The sequence below is a fragment of the Parasteatoda tepidariorum genome, chromosome 2 (genome assembly GCF_043381705.1).
Source record: "Parasteatoda tepidariorum isolate YZ-2023 chromosome 2, CAS_Ptep_4.0, whole genome shotgun sequence".
Lineage (NCBI taxonomy): Eukaryota > Metazoa > Arthropoda > Arachnida > Araneae > Theridiidae > Parasteatoda > Parasteatoda tepidariorum.
In genome coordinates, this window is record NC_092205.1 from 93,437,279 (window position 1) to 93,448,900 (window position 11,622).

Genomic DNA, 11,622 nt, shown 5'->3' on the forward strand with positions numbered 1-11,622 from the left:
AAACCAAACTGGCCTTTAAGAACTTCAAATTAAAACTCCGTAGTTGCATTCCTGTGGTATGAAGAGAGGCCCGTATGATATTTTTTACGTCTAACTTAGCAGTTTATAATTCGAACTAATTAGCAAATATTTATTTTTTATTCCATCGTGGTTCCGGTACATTTTTCTGCAATCCACCGTAATCCTCCGTAAAGTTATGCAGTTTTGCCGCAGCAAAGCAAAATGTAACATTTAAACTTCTTTTGATCAAACTCAACTGTCGAAGAGCTGGAGGTAAAATTTGAAATATGTTTTTAAGCACTCCTCATCTAAATTTCTGATTGTGGATTTTTATTCCATTCGTCAGTATCTTTTGATACATGAAAAATACAAAATTACAAGTACAATATTTTGATACATAGTCATCACCAAATCAGAATTTGAGATATAAAGCATAGGATATTTTAAAATCCTTTTTTTTTCCAAAACAGCCTAGAAATCTCCAGTTTTTGAAAGGTTGTTAAACGGCTTACATTTGTCTGTTTTTAGATTGTTGAAAAATATCTTTGTTTTTGCGCAATTAAGAAATTTTTAGTATCGACGTACATCGGTTTAAACTGTAATAAAATTAAATTTTAGAAAATCTAAAAACTGATAAGAAATGTAGTTTTAAATTACTGACACATAACCCCAAATCGCATATTTTTGTTGCTTTAAAGTTTTGAGGAAAATTCCATAGAAATTGCAAAACATTATCAATCACCATTTCTCCTTATCTAATAAAGCAACCATTTTATCTTCCATATTTTTTTAAGTATATAATATACAATTTTAAAGTATCTATAATACATAAATTCCAATAATATAATCAATCATCATGAATTTATTAGAGACAAAAAAAATTATTACCTCCATTTTTGCGCGAATCAAAATTTAAACCTAAAATTCTAAATAGGGAGGGTAGAGGTTTCTTAAGTTTGACCCCTAAAACAGCGACGTCAGCTCTTTAATATTTGAGATTTTATAACCGACCAAACAGTTGACCGAATTCTAAGCTTACGACAACCGTTGTTCAACTTCGTAGTCTAGTAATTTTGAACCCAATCCAGAAGATTAATGAACTCCAGTATCAAGCATTGGTACAAACTATAGCCTTCATGGAGGATTTTTTGATGAACTAACTAGAATTTGGGTTACATGGTGAAGAAAACCACGAAAACCATCTACGGTTAGCCTGACTTTAACCCCTATCACTGAGTATATTTTACACCAACATTTTTGTTGGTGTGAGCCGGGTGCAGAATTCTTATTGACCAAACACAGCTGAGATTCGAACCTTGGGCACCCCATTAGGAGGCGAGCTCTCCATCTCCTGAGCCACCACAGTTCATTATAGAGAGATTCTATATTTTATAATTTTTATAACCGTCATTGAACAGCCGACCCAAATTTCGGGTTTACGACTACTAATATTCAACTACGCAGCTTTGTAATTTTGAACCCAATCCAGAAGACAAGGGAACTCCTGGATAAAGTATTGGGATAAATTTGCCTTATTGGAGGACTTTTTAATCAAAATGACCCGCAGTTGCGTTGCATAGAGAGGAAGACTGCGAGAACCTCCCACTGTTAGCCTGACGACAAAGGGACTCTGACCCATGATCCGTCTACCACTCAGCTGATTCGTATCGACCAGCCATTGTCGAACCCGGTTCACCTCATTGGAAGGCGAACGCTCTATCCCCTGAGCCATTGCTGCTCAATATAGAGAGATAATAAGAGTTTCATTTTAAAAATGGAAATGTATCAAAGATGTACGTACCTTTGATGGTGATAGCGCTAAAGGCAATAAAACAAAAGGCAAAATGAGAGACACTATAAAAAAACAAACTTTTTTATCAAAATGTGTCAACATTTTCTTCCAAGTTTTCATGTCCGCTATGAATTAAAATCCCTAATGACTAAAAATGATCTATAATGGCGTCAAATATTACATATAATCAGATAAAATTTCACATAATGTAGATGTTTTCTTCCACATACGAGGAAGAATGCGGACAAGTTGTTTTTCTAAAATCTTTTGTTCTTCGTGTCAATTTTGGCAACATAAATTTAGAATAAAAGCTTAAGGAAGATTTCATCGAATGATTTAAGAAGTTCCTAAAATATATCTTTATCGCGGTAGTCATTGTATTTGGATTATATTTATGAAGAGAACAACAAATGGTCAATAAGTATATCCAATTATACTTAATTATGTCTTTTTTGTCTGTATAAATTGATTTGTAAAAATGTATTGATGTAGATTTACGGTAATCAATGAAATATTATCCAATTGTTTTTTCATTCAAAATATGAAATCCTTAAAAGTAAGCACAATAGACTGTTAATAATTCGAATTTAAAATGGGAAGGTAGAAATGTTCCAATGATCTGAAATTCGAATCAACCAAAATATGCATTGATTAAAAAAAAATATTAATAACAGTAAGTACTGTTACGCTAAATTTTTTTCATACTAAGATATTTAATAAGAATTAAACATACTTTAAATTTACTTGATAATACAAACATATAAACAAGATTATAGGTAAATATAGTATGTTTATTTTTCCGATGTTTACACGCACTACTGTCTTCATCAATGTCAGAGCAAGTATAGTATAACCTCGATTATACAAGCTCTTTTCATCCGCAATACCTTTTGCAATATGCAATTAGGTACTTGCACTTCAAGAAGAAGAACTCCCATACCCACACCTGTGACGTCAGCGCCTGATAATCTTTATCACCGAAATGGCGTATTAAAGTTGAGCTAAGTTTTTCAGGGTGCGTAGCCAAATTATTCAACAAGAAATAAGTACCTTCTAAGCACTCAAAAAATATTTTAAGCGCTTTAAAAAATATCATAATTAAGCAGGGTTGGAAAGTTTTTGATAATAGACGGTTTTAATCTTGTTTTAACCATCATGTCAAAAAAAAAAAGAAAAGAAAAAAAAAAAAAGACTTTTGGCATTGTTTTTGACAATTGTCAAAAATCATGAAATTTTGAGTCATGTAAAACGAATGGCGTTTTCATACGCTACGGACAGACTATACGCCGAAATAGATTGGAGTTGAATTAATTGTGAAAACGTTGAATAGAACAACGTGAACTGTGTCTTATTGCATAATTCGAAGCGAAAATCAACATAGTAAAGGAAAATTCTCATTTTGAAAAAGGGAAAATTAAGCACTTTTAGAAATCACCCAATGAAAAAAGCACCTTTAAGGGCTTTTAAAAATCGAAAATAAACACCTTTAAGCACTTTATAAAAACGCTACACACCCTGTTTTTCTACATAAGTTAGAATGTTAATTAACGATAACTAATTAAATTCAGACCCGCCTCGCTCATCGAATTAATTAATATGTAATTCTTTCCTGTCTACTTCCTTTACTTAACTTATTTATTCTTTTTTTATGTATTTTATTGCAACCATGATATAGTTTTGTTTTGTGTACCTGGCAACTTCGATGCATAATTAAGTTTGTTTATGTTCCACGTGGCTTCGCGTCTGTCTTTGTCTTAAATCTCTGTATAAAAATAAAGTGAAATAAATGATATCTTTGAGGAAGAATCTTTGTGAAAGAATTTAGAATGTGTCACTTAAGAGAATTGTTATTTGACGGATGTGGCTTACTCGAAATAGAATGGGAAGAACAGTTTCTAACGTAAACGAATGTCACTCTTCAACAACCATTCAGGATCGAGTCTGGCACACTACGAATCCTCACCACACATCGAATTTAGCAAGTACACAAAACAAAAATATATCAAGATTAAAATAAAATACATAAACAAATAATAAATCTAAGTTAAAGACGTAGACGAGAAATAATTATATTTCAATAAATTCCATGTGTGATGCGGAGCTTTAGTTAATTAAATTCACGTTAATTAGCATTCTAACTTATGTGGAGAAACTTAGCACGACTTTAACACGCCATTTTGCTGATAAACAATCAGCTGACGCTGACGTCATAGGTCACATGTGTAGGTATCCGTGATCTTTTTTTTTAAAGTGCAAGCACCCAATTATAAACCAAAGAGGGATTTTTATTTATTGCGGCTGCGTGTAATAATTTCTTTTTCAATTCAAAAATATGCTATCCTAATTCAGCGATGTACGCGATCTTCAAGATTAAAATTATCACTTTTAGCACTGAATGACTTACAGATCTCTCTATACATTACTAAATTGCTGATACAGGAATAAAAAAACAACGCATCTTCGCAAAATTTTCAAATTGGTCAGATGAAAAGAAATTACCAAAAATTTGCCATGTTTACTAGGACAAAATCCATGTTTTACCGTACTTCTCAAAATGCCTTGCTGTTTTTCATCTGGCGCTTAAAGTTTTATAATGAAAGTAAATCATCATAGTACGGAAAAATATTAATAAAAAACTGCAATTCATGACTAGTGCAAGAAAGGTAAATGGATAGTTAAATTATTAAAAAATAAATAAAATAAAAAAAACTAGCAATATTTCCTTCAATACACAACTTTTGAGAGGTAATCACTTTCGGCATATGGGAGTTCTTATGGCAACTGCAAAGATTTCTAGGAGTATTTTTTTGCGTGGTCGATGACTCAGGATTATTATCAGCAACATTTTTTTCAAGTATACGGACGTCTTGGTGTGAGGGCGGCACCAGCTTGCAGTGATAAACTCCAGTGCGTATTTGGACATTGTGATGACCACATCACAACTCCCCACCCCAGCTATTATTTGTTTTTTGCTGTTTTTTTTATTTTCATTGCTTTTCATACAATATATCACATATTCTTTCTATTTGCTTCATTTTTTCGTTGCTTTGCAATTTATTCATAACAAGAAACAAAAATATTAAATTAAAAAGGAAAAATTTCTTATTCAAACAAATACATTGCTTACAAATGTTTAATATATGCAGTACAGAAGTAGAAAAAAAGACCCTATTATAATCAACAATTTATATTTTATAAGGCATCGTTGAAACAAAAGTAATCATTCACAATAAACTCTTTTAATCAACCTAGTTGGATACAATTGATTCAATTTAGAATGTGATGTTGAAAATAAATAGTGGTAGACAAAACGCAATGGATGTTATTTTCGACTATTCTGTCTTAACAAATCATTCTTCATACCGAGGATATCCACCTTCGAGTAAAGCATGGTGTTCTGTAATCACTACCCCTGATCTACATTTTTAGAATCTTTTTATTTACTTTTTCAGAAATGAATAGAAAAAATAAACGTTTGAGGTCGCAAATAAATATTTAAACGATGAAAAATGATATAGAATTATGATAAATCACTAAATTGAAAGGCGTGATTAAAAGCATCAGTACCTATTTGATTGCTAAATAGGTAGACAACAGTTGAGAGGTGATTATTATAAAGATTTTCAAGTGTAAAGTGGATTCTGATGTTTTAACCATGCCTTCCTCAATAGTGTTGGGTCAGCAGATGATATCGTTTTCACTCTATCCTAGCTAAAGAATTTATAAAAAAGTTTCATTTCAGAACACTACGTGCATTAATAATTTTACATATTTATCATATTGCTATTACACGTAGCATATACAGGTATAATCATACATGTAAAGATAATACAATTAAAAATAATACATTTAAACGGAAATTTATAATAAATGCTAAAAATTGTAGTTACATATATTTTTGCATTCAATTCATAGTGATCCTAATATAACTTTGTTAACCTATGACGCTCTAGAGCAGTGGTTACCAACTGGCGGCCCGCGGGCCACATCCGGCCAGTGAAGCCTTTTTTTTGTGGCCAGCGAACTAAAATTTATTAGCTGTCATTTCTTGGGAAGAATTTTTGTGAAATTCTGTGAAATTTAACATATTAACGGTGCAAAAAAATTTATTTCTCAGGTTCCGCATCCAAGAAAATATTTATTCAAATAGGAGAATAATCGTGTATGTTGCTCTTTTTTATTTCGTTTTTTCTTTTTTTTTTCTTTTTTTTTTTTTGAATGTAATTTAGCACGTGCGTATCAGAAATTTTCTCGAGAAAATTTTCCGATTTAACTTTTTAAAACCACTCATTTCGGACGAAATTATTTAAATTTGCAAATTTTGAGACCAGATCTTTTTAACATGCAATTAAATATTTTTAAAAATATACTTCTTATTTTAATTTGTAATTCAATACTTTTGTTTTGTGCAACTTGATAAAATTCCGACAGTTATATTTAATGCTCTTTCAAACATAAAACAGACCTATATAAAATTTTGATAAAGTTGCTGCCCGCCCTTTGACTGGGGTTCTTAATTCTGGCCCCCGGCCTGATGTAAGTTGGAAACCCTGCTCTAGCTAGTATATCGTTCAAGAAAACAGAATAAAAAAATTATAAAAGTATCATGAGGTACGCACTCAAGAAAGCTTTAAAATGTTTATCTAACTCTCATATTTATTATTACAACGACAGCATTGTCCAAATGGCAACATCGGAATAGGATCCTCACTTTAACGAATTTAATGCATTTAGTAGAATGCTTTTAACATAATTTAAAATCGGACAGACAGGAAAAGAACAAGCTGTAATATCAATGTGTTTATTTACTGTTTTTCCATTGTCGCCAAAGCACATTTAGTACGGCTGAGTCTCTGTATAATTCAAAATTTTATGATGTACTCTTCTCTTCATCGCTGTCTAGCACCGCCATTTTTAATGTTAAGAACATGGCTTTCCATTTAATTCCATTTTAAATTTCTTATTGAAATGATCGAATTCGATGTAAAAGGAATTTAAAAAAATTTCCAACTCCCACCTGGAGAATAATGACTTTTCGTTAATATAGGCATCTGAAGGGCAGATTTGTTGGCCACTCTTTCAGACCACCATCATATTAGGTGAGCCAACATTGTTCCCACAGTAAGGACAGATAATACAGAAAATGAAAGAACATCCATGCCTTGTCCAGGATTCGAACCCAGAACATTTTTGAGGCAATGTGAAAGAAAATAGAGGGTGCTGCTATTTGGAAATTGTAAATATTGACACTTTTAACCGTGAGAACTAGCTAACTGTTTTTTACGCTATTCTTAAACACTTACCTCATGCCTCTCGAACGTTACACTCGCAAGAGATACATAATTTAAAAAATTATTTCATAATTATTATTACGCTGTTCATTTATATTATTCACGATTGAATTAGTATAAGATGTCTTTAAAAAACTTTTGTAGCATTGTTCAATAATGTTTCGTTTATTGGCATTTTATGTTGAAGCATAGCAGTATTATTGGCCCACTCTGGAAAGTTATGGACATCAAACATGAGGGATCCTAAGGAATTTATCATCAACATTTGGACCGCAACACAAAGCACATTCATAAAAATTCCTGGTTTAGCCTGAAATTAAAAATATTAGACAGAAAGGAAATAACTATCCTTACTTACAACACCGATAACTAAAAGCATTTTAAACGTTTTTACTCTTATAGTAAATAACATAACTTATAGTATATAACTCTTATGGTATGTGGTTTATAATGTTTTTACTCATATAGCATTAACACAATAATATGTTTAGTTCTAGTGTTAATTGGCTATAGTACCGGCGTTTCGTTTTTTTTTTCATATATATATANGGGTGCAGGAGCATATGTTCCGGTCAGGTGGTCAGCCGAACGCGGAACCCCCAGTGTTAGTTCCCAAGCATGCTTGGTACTCATTTTATCGACCCACTGAAGGGATGAAAGGCTGAGTCGGCCTTGCCCGGCCCAAGGATCGAACCAAGGACCTGTGGCACGGCAGCGCGAAGCGCTACCACTCAGCCACCGGGCGTCATATATATATAAACACAAAGAATAATAATAAAATAAAATGGGGAAAAACTTTTAGTAAAGTTAGTAAACTTTTAGTAAAAAACGTAAAGATCTTCATCAGGACACGTCCTTTACAATAAATGCAATATTTCTGAATAAAGAATAATTATCCAAACATATATATAAGTTCAAAATGTAGGGAAAACATGGAAAAAATTACAGAACAATGAAAAAAGGGTTAGAAGAAGAAGAATAATAAAAAAACAATAAAAATCTGGGAAAAAATCCGAAAAAAATGGGGGGGAAATAATAATAAAAGTCCGTAAAATAAAAGATATAATCTTTTCATCAGCTCACACGATTATATCCGAAAAAAGGAGTGCTTTCTGCTATTGTATCAATATAGCCAAAGCAAAATATATCAATGCAATAGTGTGAGAAGCACTCAAAATAAATTTACAAAAAATGAAATAGAACACATTAAGTAAAAATATCACGTTGAAGCAGAAAATAAAATGTAAAGAAAAAACATAAAAAAGCATAAAACGAAATCTATAAAGCGATTAACGAATTCAAATGAACTTACATGAACGGGAAATTTTTCAAGAATGATTTAAAATATTTTCGTAACAAGATTGCCAGATTACAAAATATCTACCACTATTAAATACCAATTCACTATTATAAGACAAACTTAATTCTATCAGGAGGTACCTTTTGATAGATGAAGGTTTACATAGTCGATATTAAATCCCATTAGGATAACTAATTAATTCATACAGAAATAATTTATAATATTTGATATATAATTATAGTAGGTACATAATCACGACAGAAAAACATGAGAAAATCAATTTCGAAATCAAAAATTATTGATCTAGTTTCAAAGCCAAATGTTTCATTGTAAAAGCGCTACGTCTATGTAAACTAACTATTAAATTTTCTAATTTTTATGTAAAAAAAATTTTTTATAAAATTGACGAAAATATTCCTCTTTTATTTTCAGTACTCAATTATATTGCTTAGATATTTTCAATTTGATTTTTTTTTGCAGGAGAATATTTATAATGTAAAAAAAAACTCTAAGGTACACTCTGATAGTGTTATTTAATCTTATTTTATACATTAAAAACATAGACAATAATTTCTCTGTACTTACCATGTCCCAGGTTTTCATATCACCAGTTGCAAATACCAGTGTATTGGGTGCAGTTCCAATAGGCAACATGAAGGCGAAAGAACTTGCGTTTACTTGCGGTAGCAACAGGTACAAAGGATTTATCCCCAAGGCAACTGCCTGTAAAGTATTAGATTACCAAGATAATTACATTAGTCAACTTTAATATTTTATTATTTGGCATTACCTTAATGTTTTACCGTTTTTAACATCGTAAGCTTTAAAAAAAATATTTTTTTAAATTTATAAATTTTATTGGACAAGAAACGGTAATTCAAATTATTCAGAAATATGAGATCGAGATATATCGTGAAACACCGGCACCACGCAAAACACTAATAGCATATTTGGTTCTAGTGGTAGTTGGCTGTGGTGCCAGCTTGAATAACGATGAATCACCAAAACTCACTCCGAAAAGTCCAATATTCACCAAAATAAACTCGTGGCAAGTGTTTGGTGCTCTATGCAATTGTGATCAGCTGCAATTTTATGAAACCTGGCTCATCCGTCGCAATAAAAATAATTTTTTAAAACTTGGAAATCAATATGACACCAAAGAATTGTAGGGTGGGGGCCTAGGTCGTTGACCTCCAGACAAGAAAGGAGCATTATCAGGGAGCTTAGCAGTAGCGAAGCAAGTTTAGGAGAACTCTCACGTAATCCTGATATTAATGTGCATAGGTCAATTTTGTCCAGAATTGAAAGATGTGGAAACATAGAGTACCAAAAAAAAAGTAAAATTCAACTTCGAATAACAGAAACTCCCTGAGCTGTTCTTCGAACTTGGAGAAAAGAATATTCAAGTAGAGAACAGTAGTGTTCAGAGACGAAAAAAAATTTAATTTAGATGAACATGACAATTCTTCTAACTTGGAGAAAAGAATATTCCAGTAGTGAACGGTAGTGTTAAGAGACGAAAAAAAATTTAATTTAGATGGACATGACAATTCTTCTAACTTGGAGAAAAGAATATTCCAGTAGTGAACGGTAGTGTTAAGAGACGAAAAAAATTTTAATTTAGATGGACATGACAATTCTTCTAACTTGGAGAAAAGAATATTCCAGTAGTGAACGGTAGTGTTAAGAGACGAAAAAAAAATTAATTTAGATGGACCTGACGATTCTTCTAACTTGGAGAAAAGAATATTCGAGTAGTGAGCGGTAGTGTTCAGAGGAGAAAAAAAAATTAATTTAGATGGACCTGACAATTCTTCTAACTTGGAGAAAAGAATATTCGAGTAGAGAACAGTAGTGTTCAGAGACGGGAAAAAAATTAATTTAGATGGACCTGACGATTCTTCTAACTTGGAGAAAAGAATATTCGAGTAGTGAGCGGTAGTGTTCAGAGACGGAAAAACAATTAATTTAGCCTGACGATTCTTCTAACTTGGAGTAAAGAATATTCGAGTAGAGAACAGTAGTGTTCAGAGACGAAAATTTTTTTTATTTAGATGGACCTGACAATTGCCGTTGCTAGTGGCATGACCTACGTAAGGAGGTACAAATTTTCACAAAAAAAAAACAGCAAGGTGGTGGGTCCTTAATGATGTGGGGATCATTTGGATACAATGGTAAAGTAAACCTTACTTTTCCTTCAAGGCCTATGAAGGCCACAGATTACCAAGACATACTGGAAACGTATTTGTTACCCTTTGGAGAAGTAATAATCTGGGGATCATTTTGGCCTTACCAATGACATGAATAGTGCCTCAATTCATGTCGCTAAATCAACTTAGAAATAGTTTCTCACTAATAGGGTGCACACCATGGATTGGCCTGTTGTTTCTCAGGACTTGAACCCCATGAAGAACTTATAGGGAATTCTCGCAAGGGTTGTTTACACAAACGGCAAGCAATATAATAACACACGGGATTTGAAAGTAGCCATTACTTCTGCATGCGAAACCATTGACTCCCCGATGTTATAGAAGCTTGTAGATGGAATGCCTCGTAGTGCATTTGCAATTTGAATCAACAAAGGGGCATTTGTGGGAAGAAAAACTTGAGTGCCTTTTTGTACGTTTGACAATACAATTAATGTAAATTAATTGCATTTCTTAGCATTACGTACAATTAAATTATAAAAGGAAATCGAGATGAGGTCAACATTTTGTAACGCGCCTTACATTGATATGCAAGCAAACAGATTTTAGTAGTGGAACACATCTTTCACTAAGAAAAATAAAATGAAAATCACTGTTTAAAACCTTTTAAACTAAATATTTTAATTTGTAAATATTATTAATACTAATTCTTATGTAATACCTTATTCTTATCAAATATTTTCATTCCCTTTATAAAGTTTAAATATTACACAAACAGTACACCTTCCTCACCATTTTGCTAACAATGGGAAACAGTATGATGGTAGTTGTTAAGTTGCTCATGATTTCAGTTGCCATAGCTGTCATGAAACAAACAGTTGCAACAATTAAACCAGNAAAAAAAAAAAGTTTGATGTTTCAGTAAAAGTAAACATCGAAAAAATAAAAGGTTTGATGTTTCGATAAAAGTAAACATCGAAAAAAGGAAAGTTGAAGATGCTTCAGTAAAAGTAAGCATCGAAAAAGGTTTGATGTTTCAGCAAAAGTAAACATCGAAAAAATAAAAATTGAAGACTATATTTCAAGTTTTGA

At 32.0% G+C, this 11,622-nt stretch overlaps 2 protein-coding genes across 2 annotated transcripts in view; both read right to left on the minus strand.

The window, feature by feature from the left end:
- LOC107445292 (Na(+)/citrate cotransporter-like) overlaps positions 1 to 2,158 on the minus strand; it is a 35,111-nt gene extending 32,953 nt beyond the window's left edge. The window contains exon 1 of the mRNA XM_043044462.2: positions 1,802 to 2,158. Within this exon, the coding sequence (XP_042900396.2) occupies positions 1,802 to 1,912 (111 nt within the window). The 5' untranslated portion in view covers positions 1,913 to 2,158. The remainder of the gene's footprint in view (positions 1 to 1,801) is intronic.
- Positions 2,159 to 4,871: 2,713 nt separating this feature from the next.
- On the minus strand, positions 4,872 to 11,420 carry LOC122269771 (Na(+)/citrate cotransporter-like). The gene is made up of 3 exons (XM_043044468.2): positions 11,323 to 11,420; positions 8,969 to 9,106; positions 4,872 to 7,393 (listed from the first exon to the last, which is right to left on the minus strand). The coding sequence occupies exons 1-3, from the start codon at positions 11,395 to 11,397 to the stop codon at positions 7,211 to 7,213; spliced, it is 396 nt and encodes a 131-aa protein (XP_042900402.1). The 5' UTR covers positions 11,398 to 11,420; the 3' UTR covers positions 4,872 to 7,210.
- Between the last annotated feature and the right edge of the window lie 202 nt (positions 11,421 to 11,622).